The 22,264-nt window shown below is 47.2% G+C and overlaps 1 protein-coding gene across 1 annotated transcript in view; it reads right to left on the bottom strand.

The window, feature by feature from the left end:
* Positions 1–1,382: 1,382 nt before the first annotated feature.
* Positions 1,383–22,264, bottom strand: part of PANK4 (pantothenate kinase 4 (inactive)) — a 40,020-nt gene continuing 19,138 nt past the window's right edge. Inside the window, exons 5-19 of the mRNA XM_053281476.1 lie at positions 21,140–21,232; positions 19,742–19,895; positions 18,596–18,777; positions 17,253–17,334; positions 16,239–16,339; positions 13,989–14,144; positions 13,698–13,810; positions 12,516–12,603; positions 10,957–11,108; positions 9,167–9,222; positions 7,258–7,307; positions 6,411–6,515; positions 5,053–5,153; positions 2,778–2,846; positions 1,383–2,014 (exon numbers count right to left, since the gene is read on the bottom strand). Coding sequence (XP_053137451.1) covers positions 1,801–2,014; positions 2,778–2,846; positions 5,053–5,153; positions 6,411–6,515; positions 7,258–7,307; positions 9,167–9,222; positions 10,957–11,108; positions 12,516–12,603; positions 13,698–13,810; positions 13,989–14,144; positions 16,239–16,339; positions 17,253–17,334; positions 18,596–18,777; positions 19,742–19,895; positions 21,140–21,232 — 1,716 coding nt within the window. The 3' untranslated portion in view covers positions 1,383–1,800. The remainder of the gene's footprint in view (positions 2,015–2,777; positions 2,847–5,052; positions 5,154–6,410; positions 6,516–7,257; positions 7,308–9,166; positions 9,223–10,956; positions 11,109–12,515; positions 12,604–13,697; positions 13,811–13,988; positions 14,145–16,238; positions 16,340–17,252; positions 17,335–18,595; positions 18,778–19,741; positions 19,896–21,139; positions 21,233–22,264) is intronic.

Raw genomic sequence — 22,264 nt, 5'->3', positions numbered from 1 at the left:
TCAGGTGCCCCTTTATCTTCTCTCACGATTGGCAGAAACGAAATACCGTAATATTTGGCAGAAACGCCACATTGGCAGAAAATGCTGCCAGAAAAAGGCGGGGGGGGGGCTGTTCCTGGTACCCAACTTATGTATCTTTTTAGAGTGTGAGCCCTTTAGGAAAGTTCACTTAAAAACTATTGCCCCTTTGACCCATTGCCCCTTTGACCCATTGCCCCTTTGACCCATTGCCCCTTTGACCCATTGCCCCATTGACCCAGTGCCCCATTGCCCCTTTGACCCAGTGCCCCATTGCCCCATTGCCCCTTTGACCCAGTGCCCCATTGCCCCTTTGACCCAGTGCCCCATTGCCCCTTTGACCCAGTGCCCCATTGCCCCTTTGACCCAGTGCCCCATTGCCCCTTTGACCCAGTGCCCCATTGCCCCTTTGACCCAGTGCCCCATTGCCCCTTCGACCCATTGCCCCGTTAAGGATTTGATGCCCAGTGCAGTTCGTGTCTAATCCCAACTAATTTGAATTTCAATAAGAGAAATTTCCTGTAGAACAGAGCCTGCTGAGGAGTGAATATAGATTTTGCAGTTCAGTCACTGCCTGCTTTTAGTAATTATTGATAAGCTGGCGATGCTATGTGCACAGTGTTGTGGTTGCCACTGGCTTGGTGGTGACCCAGGACCAGGCTTTAGAACAAGGTCCAGGCTTAAATAAGAGCATCTCCTTCTGTTTTCAAGAAGACCCTCAAGACCCTCCTGTTCTCTCTGGCTTTTAATTAGAAATAATTTTAATCATTTTAAAAACTTGATTACCCTAGAGATATACATATAAGGTGATATAAAAATATGACTAATAATAAATAATATTGACTAAGCAATTCTTCCACCAGGACGTATTTGTTACATAAAAATAGAATACTGGATGTTACAAGTTAAAACAAAACCAGTTTCAGTGTAAAAACTACATCGTCAGTTGCTTATCAAACCAAGTATCACAGCAGTGCTTAAATTCCTTTCTCTCAAGATAAGCAGTAGGCAGCTGGTATATTGCTCCATTTCTTCCCTGCCTTCTGCTTATCTCGAGAGAAAGGAATTTAAGCACTGCTGTGATACTTGGTTTGATAAGCAACTGACGATGGAGTTTTTACACTGAAACTGGTTTTGTTTTAACTTGTAACATCTGGTGTTTTATTTTTGCCTAACAAAGAGGTCTGGGTGGAAGTATTGATTTAATCATTAATAAACATTAAGCTTTTAATCTGTTTCATAGCTGCCTGTTCGGTAAGCCTCAGCTGCTTCTCCTTCAACTTTCCCAAGCAAACTTCTTCCAGAGCCATTCAAACCCTTTGGAGAAAAACACTTCACGAGTCCAAAAAACAGGCAGAGTCTGGTTCCTTTCAGCTGTGTAAAACTCTATTTGGTTTGAGCCAAGCCAATGGCTGGTGTATATTTCGGCCAAAATATAAAAAGAGATTTCATTGACATTTAAATATTTCAATACGAATGTCTCACGGAACCAAAAAAAAAAAAAAAAAGTCTCTTCCCATCACAAATACTGCAGCATTAAAATAAACACTTAAGAGGTGTATTTATATATAGATAGATATATATAAACGCATCATATTGTTGCTTCCTTTTCTTAAGTCACAAAAGCACAATATAAATACGGAATCTTGTGTGAACTCATTTCCCCTGTGGTAATAAAAATACATTCTTTACAATTAAAGTCGAACTAGTGCAAGTCCTTTGTGGGCAGCCCACCCCCAACGCTGCCGGTGCTCACCCCCTTGAAGTCCCTTCGCCGCCGCTTCATTCGAGGGGCACCTCGTACTTGAAGATGACGCTGAAGAGTTTCCCGCCCAGGCGGTCGGCCAGCCAGGAGTTCTTGATGACGGCCAGCTTGAGGCTCTCGCACTGGAGCGCTGCATAGTAGTTGGTGTGGATGGCCCGCCCCATCCCTTCGATGAGGACCAGGTCCGTCTTCCGCTCCCGGACCAGGCCGGCCAGACCTTTGTCCAGGCGGCTGCAAAGAGAAGTGGAGATTGCGGAGGAAAACCATCTTTCGTTTCGGTATTAAAGCCCTACTCACCTCTACCTTAGGAGGTCCATTAGGCTGACAGATAGGAGGCGAGCTGGTCTCGTGGGGTCAAGCATGGACTGCCTCCTTTGCTAAGCAGGGCCCACCCTGGTCTGCATTTGAATGGGAGACTACATGTGAGCTGTGTGAGATATTCCCCTTAGGAGATGGGGCCGTAGCTCAATGGCAGAGCATCTGGAGGTCCCAGATTCCCCGCTTGCCATCTCCAGAAAGGGCTGAGAGAGACTCCTGCCTGCAACCTGGGAGAAGCCGCTGCCAGTCTGTGTGGACAGTCCTGAGTTAGATGGACCAAAGGTCTGACTCCGTATAAGGCAGCTTCCTAGGTTCCACATGCCTATTAACTAGGTAGGACAGCCCTCAAAACGAGTCAGATTGCTTTAGAGCCGAGAGAAATGCACACTGCCCCCTTGTGGACGATCTTTCCACATGCAGGCACAGTTCTAGAAGGTAGGGATGTGCAAACAGGTTAGACTGTTTGGGGTTGAATGGAACCACCCCGTTTGGTCCGAACCGGGTGGGTTGGTTCCGAGGGCGTGCCGGTCCGAACTGGCCCGGTCGGGTTCGAGTCTGGTCCAGATTCGAACCGAACCGGGCCAGCCGGTTCCATGCCCTACTAGAAGGAAATTCTCTATCTACAGAACAACAACAACAACAAAAGAGTACTGTGCCAAGCATACAAACTTCTTACCTGAGGTCCAGGCATGGTGAACTTGAGCCCGTCTGTACCAAAAGCAGCTTCTCTTCCTTCAAGGCAGATCTAAAAAGGAGGGAAACTGAGAATTCTAAGATGGCCATCCTGGTGCATGTGCCAGTCCTGGTCTTAAAGACGGAACATTTCTTAAATGCTACACAATGTCTCGAAAGCTACCATCATCACCACACTAACATTCTGGTTTGTTATGCCAAGATATTAAAGTGATGCTGCATTTTAAAAAGCAAAATGCAAACACCATGGTTATTTATGCATATGGGATATAAAGTGTGTGTGTGTGTATTTTGTGCCGAGACAGAAAGATGTTGGTAGAAGATCTGGCACGTAGCAACATGGGGGGGAAAATGTGTTAAAGAACCGCTTGAGCAAAATGAGTATTTTGACACATTGGTTTTCTTTAAACTTTAGCTAAGGGATTGCAAAATACTGGAACAGGAAATATAGCAATATTTTGCAACACAGATCTTCCAAGCTACAACTGTAATTAATTATTAGAAATATTTATCACCAGAATGTTGTTTGGATTAGGTATTTCTAGGGCTAAATCTGCCTGGATATGGAGGTTTATGTTAAACGACATGGCTGAGATTGTTTTCTGGCAAGTATTTCATGTCAGTCTATTAATTTGCAACAGATTTAGTCAACCTTAAGAACATTTTAAGATGACTTTTAATCTTAAGAATTGTCTTTTATAATTCTTAAGAATATTTTTACCAGATTTTGCAGCCATAGATCAGCTTTGATCCCAAAACATTTCATTTAGTCTTCATGGGTTAAGTATTTTGTTAGATTCAGATGCCATCTTTTCACCTCTTAAGGGCCTGTGTAGTGATTAGAGTGTTGGGCTACTACCAGGGAGACCCGAGTTCAAATCCTTGTTGAGCCCCAAAGCTCACTAGGGGATTCTGGGCCAGTCACTCACCTCCCAGACTAACTTACCCCATAGGGTTGTTGTGAGAACAAACATAACCATGGACACAGCTCTGGGCTCATTGGAGGAAGAGCAGGATATAAAGGTAGTAAATAAATACCACCCAGCATAGCATAGTGGATAGAGTGTTGGACTAGGACTGGGAAGACCCGAGTTCGAATCCCCATTCAACCATGAAACTCACTGGGTGACTCGGGGCCAGTCATGCATCTCTCAGCCTAACCTACCTCACAGGGTTGTTGTGAGGATAAACATAACCATGTACTCAAGTACATGTGTCGAGTACCATGTACTCTGAGCATGTACCATGTACTCTGAGCATGTACCATGTACTCTGGTACCATGTACTCTGATAACCATGTACTCTGAGCTCCTCCAAGGAAAAGCGGGATATACAGGTGAAACTCGGAAAATTAGAATATCGTGCAAAAGTCCATTAATTTCAGTAATGCAAATTAAAAGGTGAAACTGATATATGAGACAGACGCATTACATGCAAAGCGAGATAAGTCAAGCCTTAATTTGTTATAATTGTGATGATCATGGCGTACAGCTCATGAAAACCCCAAATCCACAATCCCAGAAAATTGGAATATTACATGGAACCAAGAAGACAAGGATTGAAGAATAGAACAATATCGGACCTCCGAAAAGCATACAGTGTACTGTGCTTGATTGGCCAGCAAACCCGCCTGACCTGACCTCATAGAGAATCTATGGGGCATTGCCAAGAGAAGGATGAGAGACATGAGACCAAACAATGCAGAATTGCTGAAGGCCGTTAATGAAGCATCCTGGTCTTCCATAATACCTCATCAGTGCCACAGGCTGATAGCATCCATGCCACGCCGCATTGAGGCAGTAATTGCTGCAAAAGGGGCCCAAACCAAGTACTGAATACATATGCATGCTTATACTTTTCAGAGGTCCAATATTGTTCTATTCTACAATCCTTGTCTTCTTGGTTCCATGTAATATTCTAATTTTCTGGGATTGTGGATTTGGGGTTTTCATGAGCTGTACGCCATGATCATCACAATTATAACAAATTAAGGCTTGACTTATCTCGCTTTGCATGTAATGCGTCTGTCTCATATATCAGTTTCACCTTTTCATTTGCATTACTGAAATTAATGGACTTTTGCACGATATTCTCATTTTCCGAGTTTCACCTGTAAGCGTACAAACAAACACAAAACACAAAAAAACAAACAGCATGCCAGTTTGAAAACATCATCAAATAATTCCACATGGATTCTGAACATTCCCTCCCAATAAGCCAGAGATGCTTTCGCCTTCACAGCAAGTCCTTTCACTTACCGGATGACTGGATCCACAGCTGCTATCCTCTCCGTGACAATCAGGGACTCGCTGTAGGTCACGTCGTTCAGAGCCGGCCCGGAGTTACAAGCCAGGATCACCTGCAGCAGAGCAAGGGGCAGGGGCCGTTAGGGTCGAGAGACACTCACGGCTGTCCGGGGATATTCTCGAGGTCTCCCCAAACAGAAAAGCTGGTAAGTTTCAGATAGTTACAAAATGTGTTTCAGGGTTCATGCCGGGCTCCAGCCACATCTGGTCACATCTTCCAATTTGATAAGCGGTTTCCCACCTTTTGGAAGGACGACAAAAGGAGAGCCTATCCCTTGGGGCCAGAGGGAGAAAGAAACACTAGTGGTGATCCTCTTGTATTTAGCAGGGGGTTAGCAACGGACCCTATCCGTCCCCGTCACAGCATCCCTCCAGTGGCTGTTGCTGGTGTCTCTCTTCTATTCCTTTTTTGGACTGTAAGCCCTTTGACATCCACCTTCATTTATTTATATCTATGTAAACCACTTTGGGAACTTTTGTTGGAAAGCAGTATAGCATATCTGTCATCTCCGTATTCCATTTAGACAAGTTAGTGACCTGAAAACAACAGCTTCCATTCCGTCTTGCGGGCCCCACTTTCATTAAACGAAGAGACGCCAAAAGGGCCTGTGGACGCTAAGTTTTAGCTGGACGGGTCCCTCAAAACTGGTGTCATTCCAGTAGTTTTGAATTTGAGTTACCAGCGGCACACAGAAGTACTGAATGCTTGCTCAATGCCATTACTCCAGCCCAGATTTCCTGAATTTTAAAAAATATATATACACCCACGAGGAGTCTCTGAGGTCCCAGGTTCACTCCTGGCAGCATCTCCAGGTCGGGCCGGAAACCACTCCGGCTTGAAACCTTGGCAAGCTGCTGCCAGTCAGAGTAGACAACACTGAGCGAGACGGGCCAAGGGCCGGACTCGGTAAGAGGCAGCTTCCTCCATCCCACCCATTCCCCGGTACCAAGCCCCTCTCCATCGCGTCCAAATCTTTTGCTGTGCCTGCAAAACCCCATTTGGATCACCACAACGAACACTCCACAATCCCTCTAAATCCAATGAGATATTGACCCATTCGACAGCCTCCGTGGTCACTTTTCACCACTGGCCATTTCAGTTTCCGTTTGTTCCAGCTCCTCTGTGGGGGAAACTGGGTCAGTCTTGTCGAAACAGAAAAAAAGACCCTTTCCCCAATTAACTGATACAGTTATCCTCTCCAAAACACACACACACACACACACACACACACACACCCAGAAGGATTTACACTGCCATTCAAGCTTGTCCGGGGCATTTTACCTTAGGGTGTCACTGCAATTCAACTGACCTCTGTGCCCCTAGAGAGAAGCTCTCTGACAAAGGGGAAGACGCCTAAAATGATGTCTATGCCACTGTTATCTGCAAAAATTAAGGCACATTTATGAGGAGCAGCCTGCAGAAGGAAAGAAAGATAAAGCGTCATTCAGGGAGGGATGTGGACAGGCTGCCAGACTTAAGCTGCATATGTACACTGAATTCGTTGTGGTGGCGGTGGGAGGAGAGAGAGAGGGGTTGGTCGGACACATTTTAGATAGATCCAGATGAACAGAAGTTGTGCATACTAAGTTCAATCTGCAACAGGGGGTGTAGCAAAGCAACGGCCTTGAGTACTGCCCCCCATGGCCAGAACCAGCCTAGATCTTATAGGGGAGCAGAGCTGGTCTTGTGGTCGCAAGCGTGAATTGTCCCCTTTGCTAAGCAGGGTCTGTCCCGGTTTGCATTTGAATGGGAGACTAGAAGCGGGAGCACTGTAAGATATTCCCTTCAGGGGATGGAGCCGCTCTAGGAAGAGCATCGGTATGCTTGCATGCAGAAGGTCCCCCCAAGTTCCCTCTCCTAGATTGGGCTGGGAGAGACTCCTGCCTGCAACTTTGGAGAAGCTGCTGCCAGTCTGTGTAGACGATACTGAGCTAGATGGACAAAAGGGTCTGACTCAGTATATGGCAGCTTCCTATGTTCCTATCTTCTTGGCCCAAACCCGGCCACACCGATGTGATTTCTGCCCCCGCACCCCCACCTGAAACACCAAAGCAAAACTGATGCTCAACAGGCCCGGAGCCAGAAAGAGAGAGAAAAACCTGTCTCCACCCAACCGCATGCTATTCAACCGTTACAGCGAGAGACCCCACAGGTACCTTGAGCCGTTTCAGCCACTCGTCGTAGGAATCTTCTAGCCACGGGCGTTCTGTACAACGGCAGAAGAAGAAGAAGAAGAAAAAACTCAAACATGTTATAATAATACCTCCGCCAATAATACTGGGCCATTTTAAAAGAGTGCACCCTCAAGGTGGAAAAGAGAGTCGATTTTGTCGATCGCTCAAAAGACGTCTCATTGCTTTAAACAGGGGCTGGCGCTCTGGGGTATTCCTTATTCATTCTAAAGCACTCACATCCACACAAGAGTGTGTTATAAGGACATCAGAGCAGCCCTGCTGGATCAGGCCCAAGGAAGCCCATCTAGTCCAGCATCCTGTTTCCCACAGTGGCCCACCAGATGCCTCTGAGAACCCCACAGGCAAGAGATGAAGGCATGCCCTCTCTCCTGCTGTTGCTCCCCTGCAACTGGGATTGAGAGGCATCGTGCCTCTGAGGCTGGAGGTGGCCTATAGCCACCAGACTAGTAGCCACTGATAGTCCTGTCCTCCGTGAATTGGTCTACGTCCCCTTTAAAGCCATCCGGGTTGACTAGGGGAAGCTGTTCTGCTCCAGGGATGGGGACGCAGCTCAGTGGAAGAGCATCTGCTTTGCAAGCGGAAGGTCCCAGGTTCAACTCTTGGCAGCATCTCCTGGTAGGTTTGGGAGCGACGCCTGCCTGAAACCTTGGAGAGCTGCTGCCAGTCAGTGCGGATAATACTGAGCTAGGTGGACCAAGGGTCTGACTCGGTATAAGGCAGCTTCCCAGTTTTACCCGAATGGTTTGGGGGCAGGGATGGAGTTGGGATGATCACGCACACAGCAGGCCAAAAGTGAAACAATGTTCTTGGCTGTTTCCCCAGGGGGTTGGACGTTGCCAAAAAAACCCAAAACCCCGCTATGAACATCCGTCCCTCGAGATGGTGCCGGGGCCAAAAATGTGTGGGCCTGGCTCACCGACCGACTGGAAGTTTCCAGTGCTGGACCGGGGAGACCCGGGTTCAAATCCCCATTCAGCCATGGAACTCACGGGGTGACTCTGGCCCAGTCACATGACTCTCAGCCTAACCTACTTCACAGGGTTGTTGCGAGGATATAAAAAAACCCAAAAAACCACGTACACTGCTTTGGGCTTCTTGCAGGAAGAGCGGGATGTAAAATGTAAATAAATCATAAAACCGGTCGGCGAGGATATAGCCGTTTCCTGCGCAGAGTGCGAGGTACGACTGGAAGACCTCTAGGGGATCCCTCCATAACATTCAATTATTCTAGTTCCCCTCCTCACTGGGTAGACCTTGGGAGTTGTGCTTCACCACCACCCTCCAAAGGCCACGGGCACAGAGGTGGTCTCGGGGATCAACAGAGGGTCCCGAGTGTTGGCTCCGTACGCATCGACTCTCAACACCACGCAACTCCTTTTGGCCACCAGGGACATTAAGAATCAAAATCGGAGAGGATAGGGCCGCCCCCTGGCTCTCTCGAAACTGCTCTACGTCTCTTCTGAATGGCCGACAGGACACTCCCTTCAGAACATAAAAACAGCCCTGCTAGATCAGGCTTGAACGTGGAAGATTTCCGTACTTTCCCCAAGAGCCAAATTAAGAGAGTTTTCTCTGGGTGGTCCCCACCTGAAGCCTAAAGAGTTTCTGCAGACAAAAGGGGGTGGTGGCGGCAGCATTTTGAACCTACCGGTAATACAGAATAGTTTTAAGAGAAGCCCAGCCAAGCAGCTCAGCAGGGATGATTCAGCATTTCCTTCCCACACGTGAGCTTGCTCTGAGACAAAGGCTTTAATCCGCTATAGTGGCCATCATCCTGTGGCAGAGAGTCCCATAGGAACTAGTCATCTCTTGGTGGAACTGCCCTGCTCACACACAGAGATACCTCCCAGGGCCTTCTCCTGCCCAATACCTTGCAATTTTTCCTTGGCTTCCTCAAATCCGAACTGTGGCTCCATTTCAAGGACACTGGCATCAGAAGAGAGAAAAGAAGAAGAGGAGGAGAAACACCGTTAGGAAGGGAGATGCCACAGGGGAGCATTGTTCCAACAGCTCCACAGCTGAACAAACAAAAAATATATATAAATATATAATCCACAGTAAACCCAAGAAGGGAACAGCAGATGCACATTTTCATCATGAAAAGGCTCAGACACATATCGTACAATAGCGATTCTTCTTTCCAAGCAGGATGAAAGAGGGCTTCAGAGGAGAACAGGCAGGCATTTAAAGGGATAATTCTCACTGGAGAAAAAAGAATCATGAATTCTTCTCATTCACAGTTATAATTTGATTATAAATAAAGAATTATTTGAGAAAAGAAAGGTTACACCGAAAGATGGTGACTGCCCCAAGCTCACACAGTAGGCTCTGTGAGGATGTGAACCCAGGTCTCGCCAGTCGATGTCTAAATCCAACATGCTGGTCAGTAAAGCACACTAGTCCTCATGGGAATGAACAATAAAAGGGGACAGGGGTGAAGATAGCCTTTGCTGCGGTCCACATTATTGAACAGAGGGTTAGAGAGCCCTTGGCTTCATCTGAACTCCGGAGAAAGTGCACACGGCTGGACTACAACTCCCATCATCCACAGGACATTGTGGCTGTGGGTTATGGGATTTGGAGTCCAACATAATTTGGGGGCCTAGGATTGAGAACCTTTTGTATAAGGCACTGAGGTGGGGGTGGGGGCACATTCTTGAAATTGGGGCCCGACAAGACGGAATCACCGTTTCACCCAAACTGGTGCAGCTATCCTGAATCGGAACCCACTTAGTCGAGTCCATGCACAAAGCATTCCCAACCCTTTGGACATCCAAACACAGGGTGGAGAAACACAGAGGGAGGCATTAAACTGTGAATATGAAGACACCAACCACAATCAACTACTATTAAGGAATATCCTCTTTGGAGCCTTCGAACGATTAATAGGCATTTTTAAAAAGGAGACATCTGCTTAGCTTAGTCAGGGATGGCGCTGGATTTCCTACACCCTGCTCCAAGTGAGCCTGTCAAATGAGGCAAGGCAGGTGCCTATTACGGAGAGGGCCTTTTCGGTAGTGGCACCCCATGTACGGAAGAGCGTCTCCAGTAAGGCTCATCTGGCATCATCACTTTGTTCTTTTAGATGCCAGGTGAAGACCGTTTTGTTCACTCAGGCTTTTTAAAAAATGATTTTTTAAAAAAACAACATGGTTTTAGAATGTGTTGTACTGTATTTTCTATTTTTCTATTGTGATCTGTTTTGTGTTGCATGCTTTAACGGGACGTTTTCATTGTGTTGTGGGCTGCCCAGAGAACACTTTGTTATGGGGCACGTAACAAATACAGTTTATTAATAATAAATGCCCCCAACACACATTACCAGAGTGCAAACATAGGAACACAGGAAGCTGCCATATACCGAGTCAGACCCTTGGTCCGTCTAGCTCAGGACTGTCTACCCAGACCGGCAGCGGCTTCTCCAAGATTACAGGCAGGAGTCTCTCTCAGCCCGATCACGGAGAGGCTGCCAGGGAGGGAACTCGGAAGCCTCTATGTGCAAACATGTAGGTGTTCTTCCCAGAGCAGCCCCAACCTCTCAGGGGAATTTCCATTCGTTGACAGAGAAGCACAAATCATGTGAAACATTCAGGATACAGAGTATCTTTTCCCCCCTTTTTTAAAAAAATGAGATATTTGCAAAGGATTTTAAATACCTACTCCGAGACTGCTTTGGCGCCCCAGTCAAAGACGTTCCCGGCCAGGAGCCCTTTCACCAGGGCAAACTGCCTTTCCTCCCAGCCCAGCGAATCCAACGCGTCGATTACATTCTGATAACATTTTAAAGCAATGCCGTTTTCTTTCTGCTTTACCTGCGAGAGAGAGAGAAGAGGCTCAGAGGATGGACAGAGAGCGAGGGAGAAAGCTCACCCCTTCCCTCCCCCCCCCCCCCGCCAAAAAAAGCCTCAGCCCCCAAACTTAAATCAATGGTTGCCAATGAGCCCAACTGCTGTTATCAACAAGTTCAGTATGTAATGCAAAGTGTCAGAAATCTCCTGGGAACTGATGCTAACTGAGCAAAGAGGCACCTTTTTAAAGTGGTGATTCTCTATATTTACCAAGGGGAGAGCAACTGGCCCTATCCGTCCCCAGCACAGCGTCCCTCCAGTGGCTGTTGCTGGTTATCTTATGGTTTTGTTTTGTTTTTTTCAGATTGTGAGCCCTTTGGGGACAGAAAACCATTTTATTTATTTGATTGTTTATATCTGTGTAAAGCGTTTTGGGAACTTCTGTTGAAAAGTGGGAAATATTCTCATATTCATATGACCCCCCTGCCCCCGCCCCCATGGCTAAGAGAGTGCTGAGAAAAGCAGATTTCTGGATCACATCTCTACAAAGCAAAGTAAGAAGGTCTTGCCTGGGGTCCAAAAGGGCTGTGTGCCTATTTCTGTGCATCCCAGGAAACTTCGGGTTTGTGTTTTCCAAGTGGTGATGTACCCGCTCCACAGCCAACATAGCAAACGACTTAGGAAATGCAAAAATCTAACCTGTCGTATGTCACAGAGGTCTGCGATTAAGAGGGACAATGTCGGAAGTGCTACTGGAAGGTATCGTACTAGGAAGGGTTTGGAGGAGAGCGGCCGAGAGGGTGCGGGGGTCTGGAAATCAAGCCCTATAATATACTGGGGGTGCTTAGTCTTGAGAAGGGGAGATATGATAGCCACGGATGAAGAAACATTGGCTCAGTTTAGCAGCCAGACAAAATATTGCACTGGAATTTTCAGCAGAAACACCGCAGCAGTGTAAACGCCACAGTAAGGGGGAAAGGTTGAAACATTTCAGAAAGCCCGCGTGAATGCCGCATTGGCATAAACGCCGCCGTTAGAGGAGGACATCGTGCATTATTTTTTGGGTTGTGGGAGTACCTTTCCAGCTTATTCCAAATTCCCGTAAATGCCGCAGGCAGTGAAAAACCACTTTTAAAAACATACCCACTGTGGCGTTTCTACCGAAACTTATGGTACTTGTCAGATGCTTCCTCAAGCTATGTTGGTACATTATCTCATCAGGATTTTTTTTCACTCGTCAGGCATCATTTTTTAGTCGTCACAGACTAGTAGACTAGTGGATTTCCTCAGCTGTGGTGATGGCTATCTTCAAATATCTGAAGGGCTGTCTTTTCATAGAACATGAAGGGCCCATCTTTTCATACAACAAAATCACCACATCTGGGAAACACTTCTTTGCTACTGCAAGAAGCTCAGGCAGGAAGGACTTACCTTGGAGTAGGGGTCTGGGAAGTTGAATTCGTTTAAGCAGTGCTCCCTGGTGTCCAGCAAGCTTCGGACGGTTAAGGTGCCATAGGCACTGAAAAGGAAAGAGGAGAGCACAGGTCAGCTGCCCTGGGGACGGAGGAGTGCGAGAATTAAATGGTGACTTTTGCGATACAGGCACAATATGGCAGGAGAGGAAAGTCCATACCAATACGGCCTCGCAGACAGTACATCATGAACTGTCTTAGATATACTGTATACTGGTGGAAGATCTCCATTAGGCTGCAAATCTGAGATATTGATTTTCACAAGGATATGAGCCTGGCCTTGTTTATGAGGGGCAGCAAATCTGAATAAAAGCTTTGCTCCACTGAATTATGCATTTAATCTTATTGGGCAAGGCAGCAGAGTTCTGGCCAGAAAGCAAAAGGGAGACACCACCCGGGCAGTTTAGCTAAAAAAGAGAGAAAGAGTATAATAAGGGCATTATGAAGGTCACCATAAGATCTGCAACATAGGAAGATGAGCCCCATTATCTCAACAGCGCCCACACTGAAGGTCATTTACCTTTTGAAAAAGAGATTTTTCTAAACCTTCCTTCCATCACTGCAGATGGGAGGGTGCTACAATGTGCCAGCATAAAAGCTTTCCTATGCCTGGGAACCCTCGCTGACCACCAGCCGTCTTTGGTTTGTGGAATATGGGGACAAGGGGGATGAAATCTAGGAACCAAGGGCAGTGCATAGCTGGCTCCCGATAAACACTATGCTGCAATTCAGGCAGACTGGAGGTTGCCATTCGGAATGGGTACGAATCTCGCTCGAATCAATCCAAATTTGAAACCACTGAATAGAGTGGAGATTCAATAGAATCGATTCAATTTTGCCCGAAGTTGAATCGGATTCGTCAAATCCGACCAAATCCGATTAGACTTTGGGAGAATTCAAAGAGATTTGAGCAAATCTCCACTCTAGTCAGTGGTTTCAAATCCAAATCAATTCAAGCAAATTTCAGGCACATCGCTAGTTGCCACGCCCAAACAAAATCCAGAATGAGTCCATTATCCTGGGACTCAAATAACGTGGTCTCGGAGGCTCATGCCCCAAAAGGTGTTGGGAACTGCGCATAACCGTGGCAAGAGATGTTAGCTAGGATCCGAATCCTGTTCTGCTTCCGGCGGGGACTTACAAGGGCTGCTGTCTCAGCGTCTGGAGTTTATCCCAGTACTTCTGCCGGAACTTCTCCGCCCGCTTGGCTGCATCGACCGAGTCTGGCTGGCTGGCGGCGGCACGCTTGGCAACCTGGCGAGGGAACAAGGACGTTATCGATGCCTCCCAACTCCTGGCGGATTCGTTAGGACAGAAAACAAGCAGCACAAGAACTGGCTGCACACCCCGATCTAGGCACTGGCAGGCTTTATGCATGGTCTTTACTCCATCCAAGGTTTTACGAATGAAGGACTTTATGAATGGTCTTTACCCCATCCAAGGCCTCCTCAAAGCAGGTGAGCCAGTATTTCCGAGCCAAGGCGTCATCCGTGAGATCAACCGTATCGGGGACGTAGGTGGAGGGGTCCTTCAGCAAGGGCAGGTTGACCAGCGGCCGCTCCAAACGGTCCATTTCCAACATGTCAAACTGGGAAGGGAGAGAAAGATTAGGAGAAGCCCCTAACCAACAGACCAGGTCAGCGACCAACCAGCTGATCAGAGAGGCACCTTTTTAAAATGGTGATTCTCTTCTACTTAGCAGGGGTATTAACTGCCCCTATACAATCCCAGTACAGACTAAGAACTGGGGGAAGTTGCTTCCTTCAAACACCATACATAAAAACTCAGAAATGTTGTACAGCGGTCAAGATCTTTAAGAAAGAAAAAAGAGAGATTGAGAGAGACAGACAGCTGGACCCAGAACAACTTGCGGCTCTCACCAGCCATGCATGGTGCTGAACACGCCCTGGTAGCAACTCCAGATAGGGTGGGAAGAGACTCCTCCCAGTCACAGCAGGCAATACCAAGCTAGATGGACAGATGGTCTGACTTGGTATACGGCAGCTTCCTCTGCTCCGAAGTATCTAAAAGTTTTTATACTTTTGATTTGTATTTTCATATTCCCCTTTAATATTTTGATTGTGTAATTTTTATAGTCTTTTATGGTGTTAAATGTTTCGTAAACCGCCTTGGGATTCTTTTAATGACAGGCGGTATATAAATTCTACAACAAAACAAAACAAAGTAGTAACTAGATGTTTGGAAGTGATCAAGTGTCTGTGGGGCATCTGCCTTCTCCCCCACAAACAAGTTATATAGTGCAAGGCCTTTTGCTCCCCTAAATGTTTTCGGATTTCTGGGCAGAGGCCCCAGTCTTTCACTCAATTTATTGGCCCTTGTGGCACAGGTGCCACTGAAACAACTGTGCATGTTCTGCTTTATGGCGCATTTTGTAAGGCTATCCTGAATAGTTTTATGTCACCTTTTTTAGTAAATTATCCTGGCCATACCGATATGTCTGCAGCCCCTTCTGAATGATCATGATGATTGCATTTCTCTGAATGTGGCTAAATTTTGCATGATAGCTTTCAAAATACGCAAAGAGAGGCTTACTCTGATGTAGGTTCTCATTGTCTGCCGCAAACTGTATTATGATTGTCTATCTGCTCGACGACTGTAATAAAAGACCTGTCTGTCTATCACTCAATTTACTGTGGCAGCCCTAAGGGGTTGGACCAGCTCTTCAGCCTCCGTGGGTTTGCAGCAGAAGCGACCAACTCAGAACTCCTTCAACAAAAGGGAGGACTTTTTCACACAGCGCATTATTAATCTATGGAATTCTCTGCCATGGGGTATGGTGGCGGCCACTAGCTTGGATGGCTTTGAGAAGGGTTTGGATAACTTCATGGCGGAGAGGTCTATCAAGGTCTACTAGTCTGAGGGCTATAAGGCCACCTCCAGCCTCAGAGGCAGGATGCCTCCGAGGACCAGTTGCAGGGGAGCAAATGCAGGAGAGAAGGCAAGCCCTCGCCCCACTGCCTGTGGCCTTCCCGGAAGGAGAGGTGAGCTGGTCTTGTGGCAGCAAGCATGACTTGTCCCCATAGCTAAGCAGGGTCTGCCCTGGTTGCATCTGAATGGGAGACTTGATGTGTGAGCACTGCAAGATATTCCCCCCTTTAGGGGATGGAGCCGCTCTGGGAAGCGCATCTAGGTTCCAAGTTCCCTCTCTGGCTTCTTCAAGATAGGGCTGAGAGAGATTCCTGCCTGCAACCTTAGAGAAGCCTCTGCCAGTCTGTGAAGACAATATTGAGCTAGATAGACCAATGGTCTGACTCAGTATATGGCAGTTTCCTATGTTCCATCTGGTGGGCCACTGTGTGAAACAGGATGGTGGACTAGATAGGCCTTGGGCCTGATCCAGCTGGGCTGTTCTTATGTCCTTAATACAAAAATTAGAGGGCTTTCCCCTTGCAAGGCCCACTTGTGGTTTATTGGCTGCTTTCTTGAGACTATAGACTTTATTATGGTCATTGACCAGTGCATATACTGGATACAGAAACAAATATTATGATTATTTGTTTCTGTATATACACACTGGTCAATGACCGTAAATAAAATAATAATATAAATCTACAAACACAGGGAGTTTCCCAAAGTGCCTGGGAGACCAAACGTACGTTGAAGGGGCCAGGTTCAAAGCGATGGATCCAAAGCCCGGTGGTACTGTCCCCCAGAGACTCACCGTGCCACTCCTTTCTCGCTGCATGGGACAGATGTCGGGCGACGTGCTCATGAGCCCAGAACTGCCAGCGTAGTTTTCTCCCCAGCTGTACTGGTTGGGATCTAGGAAGACAGAGAAAAGGCGTCACCTAAAAGCAAGGACCTGTTAGAGCCGTGGGTCTCTAGATCTCCAGAACGTCAGTCACACTTCCAAAAAAATAAAAAATAAAGCGATCAAGTTAGCTAGCTCAAGAGTCCCCAACGCTAGGTTCCTGGATGGCGATGGACTACAACTCCCATCATCCCCAGCCACAATGTCCTTTGGGGAAGATGGGAACCAGATGTTGTCCCCAGATGTTGTCCATCAACATCTGGGGACACGAGGTGGGGAACCCTCAACCCAACCCCTTATCTCGCTTCTCAACGTTTCTTATCCTAGTCTTGTTCGCCAGAAAACAATACTTCGCCACGTTGTAAGATACTACATCCCAACAGTCTGTCAAAAGTAATTCCAGATAGAACTGTTCAGAACAACTGGGGTATGCTGTTAAAAAAGGACTTCTATCTCTCTCCCGCAAAGTTCAATAAAACTGACAGTTCAAGATAACGGGGGCCGTTGACTCCACTTCCCCCGAACCACAAGGGCAGACATGCTTCTTATAGGGGATCTTGCAGTATCTCCCCTCCCGGACAGCCATTTCTAAGGCATTACTAAGCCATTTCTAAGGCCAGCGTCAGAGCCCTCCAGAAACTAGGTACTAATATTTTATTAAGGTATCTTGCTGGGCCAGACAGTGATGTCTGATTACCTAAATAGGTGTCAGCCCCTTTCCGGCTTCTGTCCATCTGTTTCTCCATACCCAAAATGCATTGGCGCAGACATGATCTCGCTCTCCCATAGCCCAAGACAACCAAAGCATCGCTGGAGAAGCCATAGTAATGCAACCCCTTCTCCACATAATATTTCCACCTAGACTTATATGTATCACTCAACACGAGGGGTGCTAGTCAAAGGACACAGAGGTGCCATACTTACTGTCCTGCTCAGCTCCTTTTAGGAATGCCCCAATGGCCCCCAGGTAGCCTTCGTGTCTCAGGAACAAGGCCTGAACTTCCCCCTGCCACAAGAAGAAACATGGTGTTGGGTGGGCCCCTGGGGGCTCATAGCACATGCCCAATACTAAGTTTATAGCCCATAAGCACAGGTCATATTTGTAACACTGGCTTCATGCTGAAATTCTAAGTTCAATTACGGGGTAGGAACATCGGAAAAGAGGAAGCTGCCTTTGGTCCATCGAGCTCAGCATTGTCTACACAGACTGGCAGCGGCTTCTCCAAGGTTATAGGCAGGAGTCTCCCACAGCCCTATCAGGGTTGGGAACTTGGGACCTTCTGCATGGAAGCAAACAGGTGCTCTTCCACTGAGCTACAGCCTTTTCCCCTCAGGGGAATCTCTTACAGGGCTCACATGTAGTCTCCCATTCAAATGCAAACCAGGATGGACCCTGCTTAGCAAAGGGGACAATTCATGCTTGTTACCACAAGACCAGCTCTCCTCTCCTGGTGACTCTATAAGGCTACGGGCGAAAAATACAGCGCCTAGCTGAAGCTAGGTTTTGAGCATCCTTCACTTATGCCCAAGGAAAAAAGGAGACAACAGGGGAAACACTGAAATACGGTACAGTACGAGGGATATTTATATACCGCTTTTCAACAGAAGTTCTCAGAGTGATTTACGTAGAGAAATAAAAAGGAAGGAAGGAAGGAAGGAAGAAAATAAATAAATGGCTCCCTTGTCCCCAAAGGGCTCACAATCTAAAAAAAAAGAAATGTGAGAGACAGATCAGCAACAGCCACTGGAGAGATGCTGTGCTATTTATTTATTGAATTTTTATACCGCCCTTCCTAATTTGGCTCAGGGCAGTTTACCAGCAAAACAAAAGACAGTTAAAATCAATCAACAAAAAAACCAAAATTTTAAAAGACTTAATTCCTTAATTCCACATCTGGAACACTCGGTGTTCTAGTCCTTCCAGGAAAACTAAGGGACACCACCACCACCAACCACCCCTCACCATATTCTGGAAGCAGCCAACAAGAGAAACGACCACTGCCTGCCACTTCTCCATTTGGGACTAGGCCCCTCTTCCCTTCATGGAAGCCGGTAGAACCAACCAACCTGCAAGCAGGGAGGAGGAGAAGCAGCCTTCAAGGCAATGCCTCGCCTCACCTACGGTTTTAAATTATTTGCTGCCGTAACTGATTGTATTTAAGCCACGGGTCTTGCTGCCTGACAAGCATGGGCGGGCGGGTGTGCTTAGAAAGAAAGAGATCTCCGATCGACAATCACGTTCCTGGATAAAATCGTGCTTTCAGTACCTTGGAGAAGAAGTTAATACTGTAGGTAATCGTGCGCATGGTGACCGGGTGTCCCCGGATGAAAAAGCCCCCAAAGTAGATTTTGTTCAGGTTGTGGAGTTTGGCGTAGAGGCAGGCGAGCTGACCGATGTCGTTGCTGATCATGTGCAGCAAACTTTTCGCCATGTCTTCTTTGGAAAACCCTAAGGAGAGGGAGAGAGAGAGAGAGAGAGAGAGAGAGAGAGAGAGAGAGAGAGAGATCAATTTGAAGGGTACTCTGCAAGAAGAGGTCAGGATTTAACCCACCTGCAACTGTGGGGTTATGTCTATTTGACTCCCACCCAATGAGACACATTCTTAAGAACAAGGGGATTAAGAGGTCTCTTTACTTAAAGCAGGGGTTCTCAGACGCTGCTGGACTACAACTCCCATCATCCATGGCTGCAATGGCCCTGGATGATGGGAGTGGTAGTCCAACAGCATCTGGGGACCCCAGTTTCCAAACCCCTGCATTAAAGGATAACAGAACAAGGTCATGACTACTATACCCTGTTTATCCAAATAGAAGGGTAAGGTTTAAGAGATTTAAGATTTAAACCTTGAGACTTAGAAGATAGAAGTTAAATCTCTATCCACCCAGAGACGTGGATAGACTGCCCAGAGATGAAAGTTTGGGGTGGTGTAGAAATCTGATAGATAAATAGATAAATAAATAATTAGTTACATTTACCCCAAAGGAAGAGGATTCTAATTCAAGACAACCTCACTGTATTTAACAGGAAAGAAAACCTCATCTCGAATTGGGTAAATACAGTAATCCCTCGACCTATGAACTACTCGACTTACGTTGTTTTTGAGTTACGAGCAACAAAAAAGACCAGAAGTAGTTGCTGGTTTAGATTCAGCTTACTCGACCTACAAATTTTTAGATGCGGCTTCCTCGAATTACGAATGTTTTCAGACTTCCATGGTGCGCTCCTCGACTTATGAAAATTTCGACCTCCGAACGTGCGTTCGGAATGGATTATTTATGTAAGTCAAGGGACCACTGTATGGTAAATCTTATTACTGTACAGACCAGAACAGAAGCTCAGTGGCTACATCCACATGCACTCTTTTGGGACTCATCCTCATGCCTGTACTATGGAGTCTGTTCACGCCTGGTACCTTGGTCTGCGGTGGCAGATTTCCCAAAGCTACTGGCTATGAGGTTTCCACTTAGCCCCAGCGTCTGGTAGGCTCCGCCATACACATCTTTCACCAGCATGTCGACGTTTGTATGCTGCCCCTTAGAAGCAAGCTGAAGCAACTCATCAAATTTCTGAGATGGAGGAAGAGAGAGAGAGAGAGAGAACCCCCACCCAAAATGTGTCAGTTTGGTGCCTCTTAACAGATCATTCTCATCCACACTTGCAATTCTGAGGATCATACTCAGGACATGGGTGTGCTGTGCTATGGTTCTCATAGGAGTACAGCAGGCTGCCTTATACTGAGTCAGGCCCTTGGTCTATCTGGCTCAGTATTGTCTGCTCTGACTGGCAGCAGCTCTCCAAGGTTGCAGGCAGGAGGGTCTCCCAGCCCCACCTGGAGATCCGGCCAGGGAGTGAACCTGGGACCTTCTGCATGCAAAGCAGATGCTCTGCCATTGAGCTATGGACCCATCTCCTAATGGGAATATCTTATAGTGCTCACGTGTAGTCTCCCATCCAAATGCAAACCAAGGCAGACCCCGATTAGCAAGAGGGACAATCCACACTTGCTACCAGCAAGACCTGCTCTCCTCCACAAAGAATCACAAGCAACGTAGAGAAAAAAGGTAAACCTGCTCCAACTTCTTCTAGCCTGGGGTTTTGCCATGTCTCATTCCCATTTAGCTGATAATTAATTAATTAAACTTTATTTGTTAGCCGCCCCATGACGAATTGTTCTCTGGGTGGCTCACAGCACAGCATTGAAACATGAAATTTTTTTTTAAAACCCACAACACGTTAAATCACAACAGACAAAAAGGGGGGGGGGGAGAAGATGCAAAACACAAAGCAATTAAAAAAGTTTTAAAATCAGTTAAAAATCAGATTTGAAGAATCAGATTTGAAGAATCAAAAATTTAAAAGGCCTGAGTGGGGGGGAAAAAGTCTTTACCTGGTCAGCCTGTGTCTGGACTATACCACCTGAGACTGCAGGGGTGGCTTCTCATTTAATGGAATGTTCTCCCATTCAAAAAAGTTCCCTGCATGTAGAAAACTAGGATGTCAGGGAGAAGGCTAGCTTAGAACTCTAAAACCCTAGCTAGTTTTCTATATGTAGGGCATTTACACGCGCACACACACACACACCAGCCCCCCTTACTTGAAGTCCGAAGTGGTAGAGCCCAGACACAGTTTTAGCACCACAATGAGAACTAGCTTTTTGCCTAGAACGCACAGCAGCAATATACCACCCTTGCTCTGAGCAAGAGAGAGAGAGTGTTCCTCCGCCATTCCACTTCTTCTCTTCAGATGGGGATGGGGAGTCTTCATTCACCAGCCACACACCTTCAGGGGATGGGAATGCGGCCAGTATTACCTTGGTCTTTGTAAGCAGTGCTCCAAGGCCCCAGAAGGTCCCGCCTCCTATCGAGCTGCCTCCAATCCATTCGAATTTATCTTCCGTTTCCACCTATCAAACACAAGGACACCGTGAGCATGCAAGATCTAAACTTACACACGGCCAGGGTTAGGAATATAGGAAGCTGCCTTATACGGAGTCAGACCATGGGTCCATCGAACTCAGCATTGTCTACCCAGGCTGGCAGCGGCTTCTCCAAGGTTGCAGGCAGGAGTCTCTCTCAGCCCTGTCTTGGAGATGCTGCCAGGGAGGGAACTTGGAACCTAGATGCTCTTCCTAGAGAGGCTGCATCCCCTGAGGGGAAGATCTTCCAGTGCTCACTTGTGGTCTCCCATTCAAATGCAACCAGGGCGGACCCTGCTTAGCAAAGGGGACAGGTCATGCTTGCTACCACCAGACCAGCTCTCATCCCAGTATAGGCCTGTTCAGTTGTTCATGTCTCTCAGGGTGGGGGGTGGGGGCAGAGGCTCTCTTCCCACTGAACTCGAGGGAAAAGCGATGCCCCAACAAGTCCTGAGTTGGGTAAACAACTTCCCAAAAGTACTCAGCTGATGTTCAAGGGGAATGTTGGGATACTTGCCCAGAAACAGCACATTCCACATTATCTGTATATAGCTGGGCTGAAGTTCAACTTGAAGTTCAACTACAGTTCTCATCCCCAGCCATATTGTGGTTACCGAGGGATAAGGGCAATGGATCCGGGGGGCGGGACCCAAATGCAACAAAAAGCGCCCCCCCATGACAAAATAAAGGCCCCTACCATGCTTCACGGGCCTCCCACAGTCCAGCAGTGCCTGGTCATTTCCGCCAGCCTCGACCCACGGATATGTGGAAGCCGGAGGTCCCTTCAACTCCGGTTTCACAAATCGCACGTCTGAATTCGAGAAGGGCAAGAAGAGACTCACGTCTCCCCTTCCCAAACTCCACTCTGAACCTTTCAGTCAGAGTGGAATTTCAGTGCCCTTTCTTCTGGGTCTGTGGCGCCAGCGTTACGTCCGGACGCTGGCACCGCAGTTTGGGCCCAATGGGATCAGAGTTGAGAGAGGAAGCTCCTCCCTCACTCCGACCCGATTGGCTGTGCAG

The sequence above is a fragment of the Hemicordylus capensis genome, chromosome 16 (assembly GCF_027244095.1).
Source record: "Hemicordylus capensis ecotype Gifberg chromosome 16, rHemCap1.1.pri, whole genome shotgun sequence".
NCBI classification, from domain to species: domain Eukaryota; kingdom Metazoa; phylum Chordata; class Lepidosauria; order Squamata; family Cordylidae; genus Hemicordylus; species Hemicordylus capensis.
This window is presented reverse-complemented; position numbering and strand designations above follow the sequence as displayed.